Source organism: Myotis brandtii, unplaced genomic scaffold, assembly GCF_000412655.1.
Source record: "Myotis brandtii unplaced genomic scaffold, ASM41265v1 scaffold28, whole genome shotgun sequence".
Lineage (NCBI taxonomy): Eukaryota > Metazoa > Chordata > Mammalia > Chiroptera > Vespertilionidae > Myotis > Myotis brandtii.
This window is the reverse complement of record NW_005360676.1, coordinates 4,971,764-4,982,652: the sequence shown is the minus strand read 5'-3', so window position 1 is coordinate 4,982,652 and position 10,889 is coordinate 4,971,764. Positions and strand designations below refer to the sequence as shown.

Sequence of the window (10,889 nt, the reverse complement as noted above, 5' to 3'; positions counted from 1 at the left end):
CAAAATAAAAATTTACTATGACACAAAATTTAGTTTTATAAATATTTGTATTTTATTTGATTTTGGCCTCTGCTATAGTTTCTAATTTTTCCCCTTGTATTATCATGTTAGATCTTTTCAAAAGTATAAAAGAGTGGGTATTATTTTTATCATTTTAAAGCAACTGAGACTCAAGGAAGATGTAAGACATGGGACTAACTCCCAGAGGTCTTTAAAGGCCAGTTCTGGGGGTTAGCTTCTGTAGTATCAAAGCAATTGACATCTTTATGAAGGTTAACCCCTGTAGGAAGAATTTTTGACATGAACTATGAAAAGGTTCTTTTTAATGTTTCTATTGATTTTTAGAGAGAAAGGAAAGGAAAAGGATAGAGAGATAGAAGCATCCATGAGAGAGAAACAACATTCATCTGCTACCACCCACATGCCCCCTACTGGGGATCAAGCCGGCATGTGCCCTGACGGGGAATCAAACCATTGAGGCTCGACACTCAACCACTGAGCAACACTGGCTGGGCTGAAGAGGTCCTTTACCTCACTTACAACTTTAAACAATGTTTAAAATTTATACCTTCATTAATGCCTTACAGAACAAACTTAGGAAAGTTGTAGTTTTTGTTTTCCCCCAAAAGTAGATGAAAATTTAGTTAAAAAAGGTTATGAAACTTAAATTAAAACTATCTCAAAGTTAGTTGGAATCCTAGTTGAGAGGCATTTCTATTTTTTATGCCATCCTATCTACACTAATAAAAGACAAAGATGCTAATTGACCATACCTTTCCTATGCCCTAAGCCACACCCACCAGCCAATCAGAGTGACTATATGCAAATTAACCCAACCAAGATGGCAGCCGGCAGCCACGGAACTGGAGCAAGCAGGAGGCTTGGTTGCCTGGGTGATGGAGGAAGCCAAGCTTCCGGCCTGCCCTGAGCCGGCTGCAGCCTTGGCTCATGGCAACAAAGTTTCAATTATAGAAGACAAATAAGTCCCAGATACCTGCGTCCAGCCAGCCTCCACTGGGAGCTTGGGTGGCTGGGGGCCGTGGCCAGCCTGCAAACAGCCACCAGCCCCTCACCCAGGGTTTCAATTATAGAAGCTAAATAAATCCCAGATACCTGCTTCCAGCAAGCCTCCACTGGGAGCTTGGGTGGCTGGGGGCTATGGCCAGCCTGAAAATGGCCCTCAGCCCCTCCCCAGGCTGGCCAGGCACCCCATGGGGGACTCCCAACCTGAAGGGGCTGTGGCCAGCCTGCAAACAGCCATCAGCCCCTCACCTAGGCTGGCCAGGCACTCCTATATAATAAAAGGGTAATATGCAAATTGACCCTAACAGCAGGATGACTGGGAATGACTGGTCACTATGACACACACTGACCACCAGCGGGCAGATGCTCAATGCAGGAGCTGCCCCCTGGTGGTCAGTGTGCTCCCACAGGGGGAGCTCTGCTCAGCCATAAGCCAGGCTGATGGCTGCCAGTACAGCGGTGGTGGTGGGAGCCTCTCCCTCCTCCTCAGCAGCACTAAGGATGTCCGACTGCAGCTTAGGTCTGCTCCCCGCTGGCAAGTGGACATCCCCTGAGGGCTCCTGGGCTGCCAGAGGGATGTCTGACTGCCAGCTTAGGCCCAATCCCCCAGGGAGCAGGCCTAAGCCAGCAGGTGGTCATCCCCTGAGGGGTCCCAGACAGCAAGAGGGCACAGGCCGAGCTGAGGGACCCCCCGAAAGCACAAATTTTTGTGCACTGGGCCTCTAGTATATAATAAAACCGTAATATGCATATCGACTGAACAGCAGAACGACAGGTTGGTATGATGTGCACTGACCACCAGGGGCCAGATTCTCAACTCAGGATCGGTCCCCTGGTGGTCCGTGTGCTTCCACAGGGGGAGCACCGCTCAGCCAGAAGCCAGGCTCATGGCTGGTGAGCTCAGTGGCGGTGGTGGGAGCCTTTCCTGCCCCTGCTGCTGGTGGGTGGTAAGGAGCGAAGGGTCCTGCATTGCAAGAGCCCTGGACTGTGAGAGGGATGTCTGACTTCCAGCTTAGCCTCGATCCCTGGGGGTAGCAGGCTTAAGCCAGTAGGCGGACATCCCCTGAAGGGTCCTGGACTGCGAGAGGGTGCATGCTGAGCTCAGGGACCCTCCCCCAGTGCACGATTTTCATGCACTGGGCCTCTAGTAATTAGATAAAATAATGTGTTTCAAATAAGATTATAAGTATCAATGTCAGGGACTTTGTTTTTTTATTTTCTTACTAGAGGCCTGGGGCACAAAATTCATGCATGTGTAGGATCCCTAGGCCTGGCCAGTGATCAGGGCTGATCAGGGCCTTCCGGCTGCCAGCCAGGGCCTTCCTTCTTTCTGCACTACCCCATGGTGGTCAGCGCATGTCATAGTGAGTGATTGAACTCCCAGTCTCCCAGTCGAACTCCTGAGGGGACACTTTGCATATTAGCCTTTTAAATATATAGATCCTTCCCCCAAACTCTAGCATATGTCTCACATAATAGTTATCCCAGCTCTGTTCATTGCATCTCCTTAAGTATTTCCAAGTTCAGTTACTTCTGATTTAATACCAAAAAATAAGGCTTGCCCTTTGAACCTGAAAGTATTTCCCCTCCCAGTAGCCATGAATTTAAGAAACAGATAGTCTAAAATTAATTTTTATGTTGCTAGAAATTGGGAAACTCCTTTAAGTACATTTTGAGATGGAATCCCCACACACATTCATGACAACTTTTTCAAGAAGTAATTAGAGCCCTAGCCAGTTTGGCTAAGTGGATAGAGCTTCAGACTGCAGACTGAGGGTCCCAGGTTTGATTCCAATCAAGGGCATATGACTGGGTTGTGGGCTCAATCCCCAGTAGGGGGTGTGCAGGAGGCAGCCAATCAATGATTCTCTCTCATCATTGATTTTCTATCTCTCTCTCTCTCTCTCCATACCTCTCTGAAATAAATAAAAAATATATTTTAAAAAAGGAGTAATTAGAAATAATGAATAGTATGGCACCCACCTTTATTATCAATAAATTTTATACAAAATAAAACATGGTATTTTCCAGGACACTCTAAATGGCAATCTGAAACTAAATCTAAATTTCTGATAATATAATCACCTTTAATGCATGATCATAGGTTTAGTAAAATATCTATCATAGAAGAGATGTTAAACTGTAGGGTTTCTCATTTTACAATATTAAAAAATTTTTCAGACTTCTTGGTCATGTACACTGAATTTTCATTACACAGGTTGCTTTAATATCAAAATAACTATTCTATAACCATACTCAATAACCAAAATTCTATTGCATACATTTTTTTCTGCCATATTCATATCTATTGTTAAATAGAGAGAAGTGAAATTTCCAAGAAACCTCTAATAGGATTTGGGACTCAGATCCTTCTTTTGCGAAAGTCAACATTCCTGAGCAACTTATCAGTTACTGCTCTATTTTTTCTTTAACAAATAGCCCAAACAAAACAAACACCTAACCACCAAAAATTTAATGACTGAACTTAAATTAACACTAAGATACTTTTTAAGGAAAAAAGATATTCCAGAGGGAGGTATAAAGTGTGGGAGAGATGGTGGGATCCATGAACTGGCTATATATGAGAGAGCTTCATGCCTCTAGTGCCTGCCACTGAGTTACAGCTTTCCACCATATTCACCATGAGGGAGAATCCTCAGTTAGAGAAAGCCATCTACCTATATTAAGGAAATTCCTACCCTTTGCAGACCAGGCCCTGAAAATTGGACTGTGAGGGGTCTGCGATGCCTCTGGCTACCTGAGCTGCCTTTTCAACACAACCGCCAGGGCTACTGAGACACATAGGCTAGTGCACCTGATATAGTGCACATCAATTGTGATAGGAATTGGAGAGTGTTTCCTAGAGTTATACTGGAGCTCCTAAAGAAAGCAATCGGGGACATTGAGCTTTACCATTCTTCCCTAATTTTCCAACTTTACTTTCTAATTTCTCAGCAAAAATCAAAACCAAAATACTCTTTTTTTAAAAATTCAAATTATACATTTTGGATTAAATCAGAATAGAGGGATATTTATAACTTGGTTATAAAAAATCTCATGCCCTCTTGAAATAGACATGTTTTGGATAATAAGCATTTCTTATAGTGCCCATTTGAACAAAATTACATGACAATAGGAGCATATTCTCCTACCAACTAATTCATGCTTTGTGTATTTCAGCTATTGACAGCAAGAAGATGAGGAATCTTCTCAATAGCCGTAAGCTCCAAACCCCACAATTAACTGTCTCTTTCATAGTAAAGATAATGAATAAAAGCCATAAAAAGTTAGTAAAATTTGGTAAGGTTGTTTTTTTTTCCCATTGAGGTATAATTAACATAACATCATATTAGTTTCAGGTGGACAATGTAATGATTTGATATTCATATATATTGCAAAATAATCATTACAATAATAGCAAGCATTTTGTTCATTTTATGTTTTTATAAACTGAACACTTAGCTTTTTATTATTGTTTATTATTCTTAAGATATTTAAGTTTATAAATTTACATCAAATACAATTTTAAATGTTGTGACTTACAGAATATAATTTTAAAAATTACATGGTATTTTTTATATTATAACATATGTAACTATAATTCTAACATTCTATTTTAATATTTTATTTAAATGATTATTTTTTAAAATACTATCCCAGTTCAGAGAGTGCTTTAAAGTTGTAATTAGTTAGGCTTCTTCCTGTTAAAAGTTCTCTGTTTTCTTGCATTTTTGTTGAAATATCTGCTATGGACATTTTTTTTTTGCCCGCCCCCGCCCCCCCATCAAATACGTCCATTAAAAATGTTGTAAGGACACTAAAAAATGATGAACATTCCCTATATAACTTGCAACATTTAACATATTTCCAAATATTATCAATATTCATATATTTGTTCTCATTCATGTTTTCTGGCTTTTGGTAAATATTTTTCTTCCATTGTGTTTTGTCTTTTTCTCTAAACACATGTTGATTTCTTCTAGCTAGCCTTTATGTTTTTTAAATATATTAACCTTTATTTCTTGATCAAATATCAAACTCAAGGATAAAGCAAGAACTATGCATAATGAAAAAATTATAAGCTAAATTTCTCTCATCAACTTCAATTGACTTTCCAGTCTTTGATGAGTAACTTTCTATTTTTCTTATCACTTAATCTTTAAATGTTTGATCAATATCATTTTTAAAACATTATATTCCATTTTATATCCATGGTTAAAATTATTTACCAATCCCTAAAGTTTCCTATTATATTTTACTATTTCCCATTCTTGAGTCTTGACTTAGAGTTACCTTTTTGCCTGCTAAACTGTATTTCAAGTCATTTTAAGCAAGAAAATTATCCAAATGGTATATTTTCTGAGTACTTGCATATGTAAGAATTTCTTTCCATTTCCTTTATCTCTATGTTTTATAAGATAATTGGGTCATAAACTTTCCCAAATAATTCAATACAGAATATTCTGTTCCTTCTAGTGTTTTTGCTGTAGAATAGAAATCTAAGATGGATGTGATTTTTGTTATGAAGGTTTTTTGTTTCTGGATGAATGTAGGAAATCCTTATCATATAACTTGTTTGCCAAGAGATCTAGTTGTGGTTGTATTTTTCACTGAATTTTGAGTAGGACACAAAGAGTATTTTCAATATGCACACTATTTTTTTCTTGTTCTAGAAAAACAAGATAATAAATTATCTTATCATGATAATTTATTATTGACTAGAGGCCCAGTGCATGAGATTAATGCACTGTGGGGGGGGGGAGCGAGGGTGGGGTGGGATCCCTCAGCCTGGCCGGGCTCTCGAAGTCCGGAACCCTTGCTCCTTACCGCCTGCCTGCAACGGAGGCGGGGAGGCTCCCGCTACCACTGCTGCGCTTGCCAGCCGTGAGGCCAGCTTCAGAGAGGAAGGGAAAGTGAGAGAGAGATAGAAACATCAGTGATGAGAGAGAATCATTGCTTGGCTATCTCTTGCATGCCCCACACTGGGTATTGAGCCCGCAACCCAGGCAGGCATGTGCCCTGATCAGGAATCAAACATGGACCTCCTGGTTCATAGGTCGATGCTCAACCACTGAGCCACTCCAGCTGGGTGCATTCTTTTTTTAAACTATGTTTTTATTGATTTTAGAGATAGGAAATGAGAGGGATAAAGAGAGAAATATCAATGATAAGGGAGGATCATCTATCAGCTGCCTTCCACACACACCCTACTGGGGGTCATGCCCACAACCTGGGTCTGTACCCTGACCAGGAATCAAACTGTGACCTCCTAGTTCATGGGTCAATGCTCAACCACTGAGCTACACCAGCAGGCAAAACTTGTATTCTTAATACAAATAGAAATAATAGAAAAGTACATTAAAAATTACACTAATATACTTTTGAAACTTAAGGTTGGTTTGAAGTCTAATCCAGTGGTCGGCAAACTCATTAGTCAACAGAGCCAAATATCAACAGTACAATGATTGAAATTTCTTTTGAGAGCCAAATTTTTTAAACTTAAACTATATAGGTAGGTACATTGTTATTAACTTAATTAGGGTACTCCTAAGCTGGCCTTTGCTAGAAACGTCCTCAATCTGAGGGGTCGACCTCAACAAACGTACCCCCACTTCTTCTAATGCCACTTCTTCAAAATAGACTGACCCAGGCCGAAAACCGACTCCTGTGCATGGGCCACGAAGTTTTAATCGCACTGTCTGTGAGCGCCCACACATGGTATTTTGTGGAAGAGCCACACTCAAGGGGTCAAAGAGCCGCATGTGGCTCATGAGCTGCGGTTTGCCGACCACTGGTCTAATCAATTGAGGGTTTGTTATCAAAGAATCAAAAAAATTTTAAGAAAAATAACTAGAACCAAAGATGAGAGCATAAATAAACAAAGTCTAAAAAAACAAAATAAAAAAAAGATGAATGAAACCAAGAGCTTGTTCTTTGCAATGATTGACAAGATTGACAAACCTTTAGCCAGATTCATCAAGAGAAAAAGAGAAAGAACCCAAATAAATAAAATAAAAAATGAAAGAGGAAAAGTAACAACTAGCATCAAAGAAATACAAGGGATTGTAAGAAAACACTGTGAAGAACTATATGGCAACAAATTGGACAATCTGGATAAAATAGATAAATTCCTAGAAACATACAATCTTCCAAAACTGAATCAGGAAGAATCAGAAATTCTGAATAGATCAATTACAACTAGTGAAATCGAAACAGTAATTAGAAGAAACAAACTACTAACAAACAAAAGCTCTGAACCAGATATAGTTTCACAGGTGAATTTTACCAAACATTCAAAGAAGAACTAATACCTATCCTTCTCAAACTATTTCAAAAAATTTCAGAGGAGGGAAGACTTCCAAGCTCATTTTACAAAGCCAGCATATTTGAAATTATTCTAATTTCAAAATCAGATAAATACACTACAAAAAAGAAAATTATAGGCCAATATCCTTGATGAACACAGATGCTAAAATCCTCAACAAAATATTATCAAACTGATATACAGGAATACATGTAAAAGATCATACATCATGATCAAGTGGGAATGAAAGGTTGGTACAATATCTTCAAATCAAAAACATGATACACCACATAAACAAAATGAAGGATTAAAAAACTCATGATCATTTCAATGGATACAGAAAACATTTATGATACAAACTCTCAGCAAAGAGGGAATAGAGGGACTATACCTCCACATAATAAAGGCCAAATATGACAAACCCACAGACAACATCATATTTAATGGGCAAAACTTACAAGTATTTTCCTTAAAATTGGGAACAAGACAGGGATGTTTGCTTTCACCATCTTATTCAACATAGCACTGGAAGTCCAAGCCACAGCATCAAATTCAAAAGTTTTTGCACAGCAAAGGAAACTATCAACAAAATGAAAAGACAACGCACTCAATGGGAGAACACATTTGCCAAAGATACATCTGATAAGGGATTACTATCCAAAATTTATAAAGAACTTATAAAACTCAATAAAGACACACACAGTCCAGTTAAAAAATGGACATAGGACCTGAATAGACACTTTTCCAATGAGGACATACAGATAGCCAACAGACATATTAAAAGATGCTTAATGTCACTAGTCATTAGAGAAATGCAAATTAAAACCACAATGAGATATCACGTCACACCTGTCAGAATGGCTGTCATAAATAAATCAACAAACAACAAGTGTTGGTGAGGGCGTAGAGAAAAGGGAACTCTCGTGCACTTTGGTGGAAATGCAGATTGGTGCAGCCACTGTGGCAAAGAGTATGGAGTTACATCAAAAAAATAAAAAATGGAGCTGCCTTATGACCCACGAATTCCACTTCTGGGAATATATCTGAAGAAACCCAAACACTAATTTGAAGGAATATATGCACCCCTATGTTCTCTGCAGTGCTATTTACAATATGCAAGGTTTGGAAGCAACCCAAGTGTCCACCAGTAGATGATAGATAAAAATGCTATGGTACATTTACACTATGGTATACTATGCAGCTATAAAAAAACAAGGAAATCTTAATCTTTCTAACAGCTTGGTTGGAGAGCATGATGCTAAGTAAAATCAGCCAGTCAGAGAAAGCAAAAACCATATGAGTTTGCTCATATTTAGAATCTAATCAACAAAAAAACTAACAAACCAAAGAGAAATAGACCCATAAATAGAAAAAAGACTGACAGCTGTTAGAGGGGGGAGGGGTTACAGGGTTGGGTGAAAAAGATGAAGGGATTAAGAAAAAAAAAAAAAAAAAAATACACAAACTCATAGGCACAGACAAGAGCATGGTGATTACCAGAGGGGAGAGGGATTGGAGGGAGATAGAAGAGGATAAAGGGGAGTAAGTGGTGATGAAAGAAGGAACTTGACTTGATGTGGTAAACACATACTACAATATATAGATGGTGTATTATAGAATTGTATACCTGAAAGCTATATAATTTTATCAACCAATGTCTCCCCAATAAATTCAATTAAAAAGAGAAAAGAAAAAGGACAAGAACCATATTAGTTCACTCATATGTGGAGTGTAATAAAACAGAAAGCCACAAATTAACAACCTAAACAAACAAATTCATAGACACAGACAATAGAAAGGCAGTTATCAGGAAAAGGCGGTGGGGGTGGGTGAACAGGATAAAGAGGGTCATATTTATGGTGACAAAAGGGGACTAGACTTTGGGTGGTGAGCACACAATGCAATATCCAGATGTATTCTAGAATTGTACACTTGGAACTTATATGATGTTATTAACCAATGTTACCCCAATAAACTTAATTTAAAAAGTAGCCTTTCAATTTTTAGAAAATGACAAAAAGGCATTATTGTTTAAATTCTGGGTTTTGCAAAGACAACTTATAGATTCATGTTAAGAGAAAATCATGACTTATATTATTGGCCTCTCAGGAGAAAAATACAAACTTTACTGTGGATCCTCCTTGACTTTATATATAATGATCACTTATCAGTTGGATGAATTCCAGCAATTTATGTTCTTTCTCAAGGCTGAGTTTTCTCATCAGAAAAGTGTTCTTGTTGTAAATGTATCTAAAACACTTAGGAGAGGATCTATACATTCTTTTTTTACTTTTTTATTGAATTTAGTGCAGTGGTTCTCAACCTTTAGGCCCTTTACAGTTCCTCATGTTGTGACCCAATCATAAAATTATTTTCATTGCTACTTCATAACTGTAATGTTGCTACTGTTATGAATCGTAATGTAAATATCTGATATGGTCTTAGGCGACCCCTGTGAAAGGGTCGTTCGACCGCCAAAGGGGTCGTGACCCACAGGTTGAGAACCACTGGGTTAATAAAATTACTTATATTGTATTTTTGATGCTCAATAAATTATCTACCTATTTATTTATCTATACTAGTATATGCTTTATATAGAGAGACAGAAGTTGACCCTGGATTGGATGCCTTGAAATATTAGTAAATATTTCCTTTGAACCTCAGTAAGATCAGTAGAACCCCTACCAAGAACCTCAGAGACTGAGTGCTAGGAATGGGTTAGAGTGGCAGGTGCAATGGCTTGTCTAAGCATCAGCACCCAATGCAAGTCAGGATATGTTTCCCCCCACTCCTTTTCATGAAAACTAGTTAATGTATATTTCTGTGACAGGCTGTGGAATAAGGATGACATCTTCAAACATGCCATTACCAGCATATACTTCTACAGAAAGGATTGTCCAAGGAAGGGAAACAGCTATGGAAGGGGAATGGCCGTGGCAGGCCAGCCTCCAGCTCAAAGGGGCAGGCCATCAGTGTGGAGCCAGCCTCATCAGTAACACGTGGCTGCTCACAGCTGCTCACTGCTTCCGCAAGTAAGTTCCCAGGACTGTTGTGAGTCTCCTTTACTTAGTTACCAGTTGTCATCAATGGATTCAGTACTTGGGAAGAGTCTAATCTCACCAGTTTATTTTATGCTCCATTATGGATGGACCCTCCTCTGTCCCCTAAAATGCATGATGCTTGCTCTATGCCCTGATTATGTTCATCTCTCCCTGCTCTAAATAATTATGCTGTTTGGTTTATATCACTCTTGTGGTTCTCACCATGTATTTTCCTGTATTATCATGACATTAGTATTATCTTTTCTACGATATCATAAATTATTTTAGTGTAAAGATCCGTTATTTTACATGTAACTAGAGGCCCGATGCACAAAAATTTGTGCACTCGGGGGGGTCCTTCAGCCCAGCCTGTGCCCTCTCGCAGTCTGAGACCCCTCGGGGAATGACCACCTGCTGGCTTAGGCCCGCTCCCTGGGGGATCAGGCCAAAGCTGGCAGTCAGACATCCCTCTGGCAACCCTGGAGCCCTCAGGGGATGTCCACTTGCCAGCGGGGAGCAGG

The 10,889-nt window shown here is 39.1% G+C and overlaps 1 protein-coding gene across 1 annotated transcript in view; it reads left to right on the top strand.

Annotated features, from left to right (window-relative positions):
• Positions 1–10,889, top strand: part of LOC102241346 (transmembrane protease serine 11F) — a 55,539-nt gene that overhangs the window by 33,842 nt on the left and 10,808 nt on the right. The window contains exons 6-7 of the mRNA XM_014541809.1: positions 4,204–4,242; positions 10,158–10,359. Of these exons, the coding sequence (XP_014397295.1) occupies positions 4,204–4,242; positions 10,158–10,359 (241 nt within the window). The remainder of the gene's footprint in view (positions 1–4,203; positions 4,243–10,157; positions 10,360–10,889) is intronic.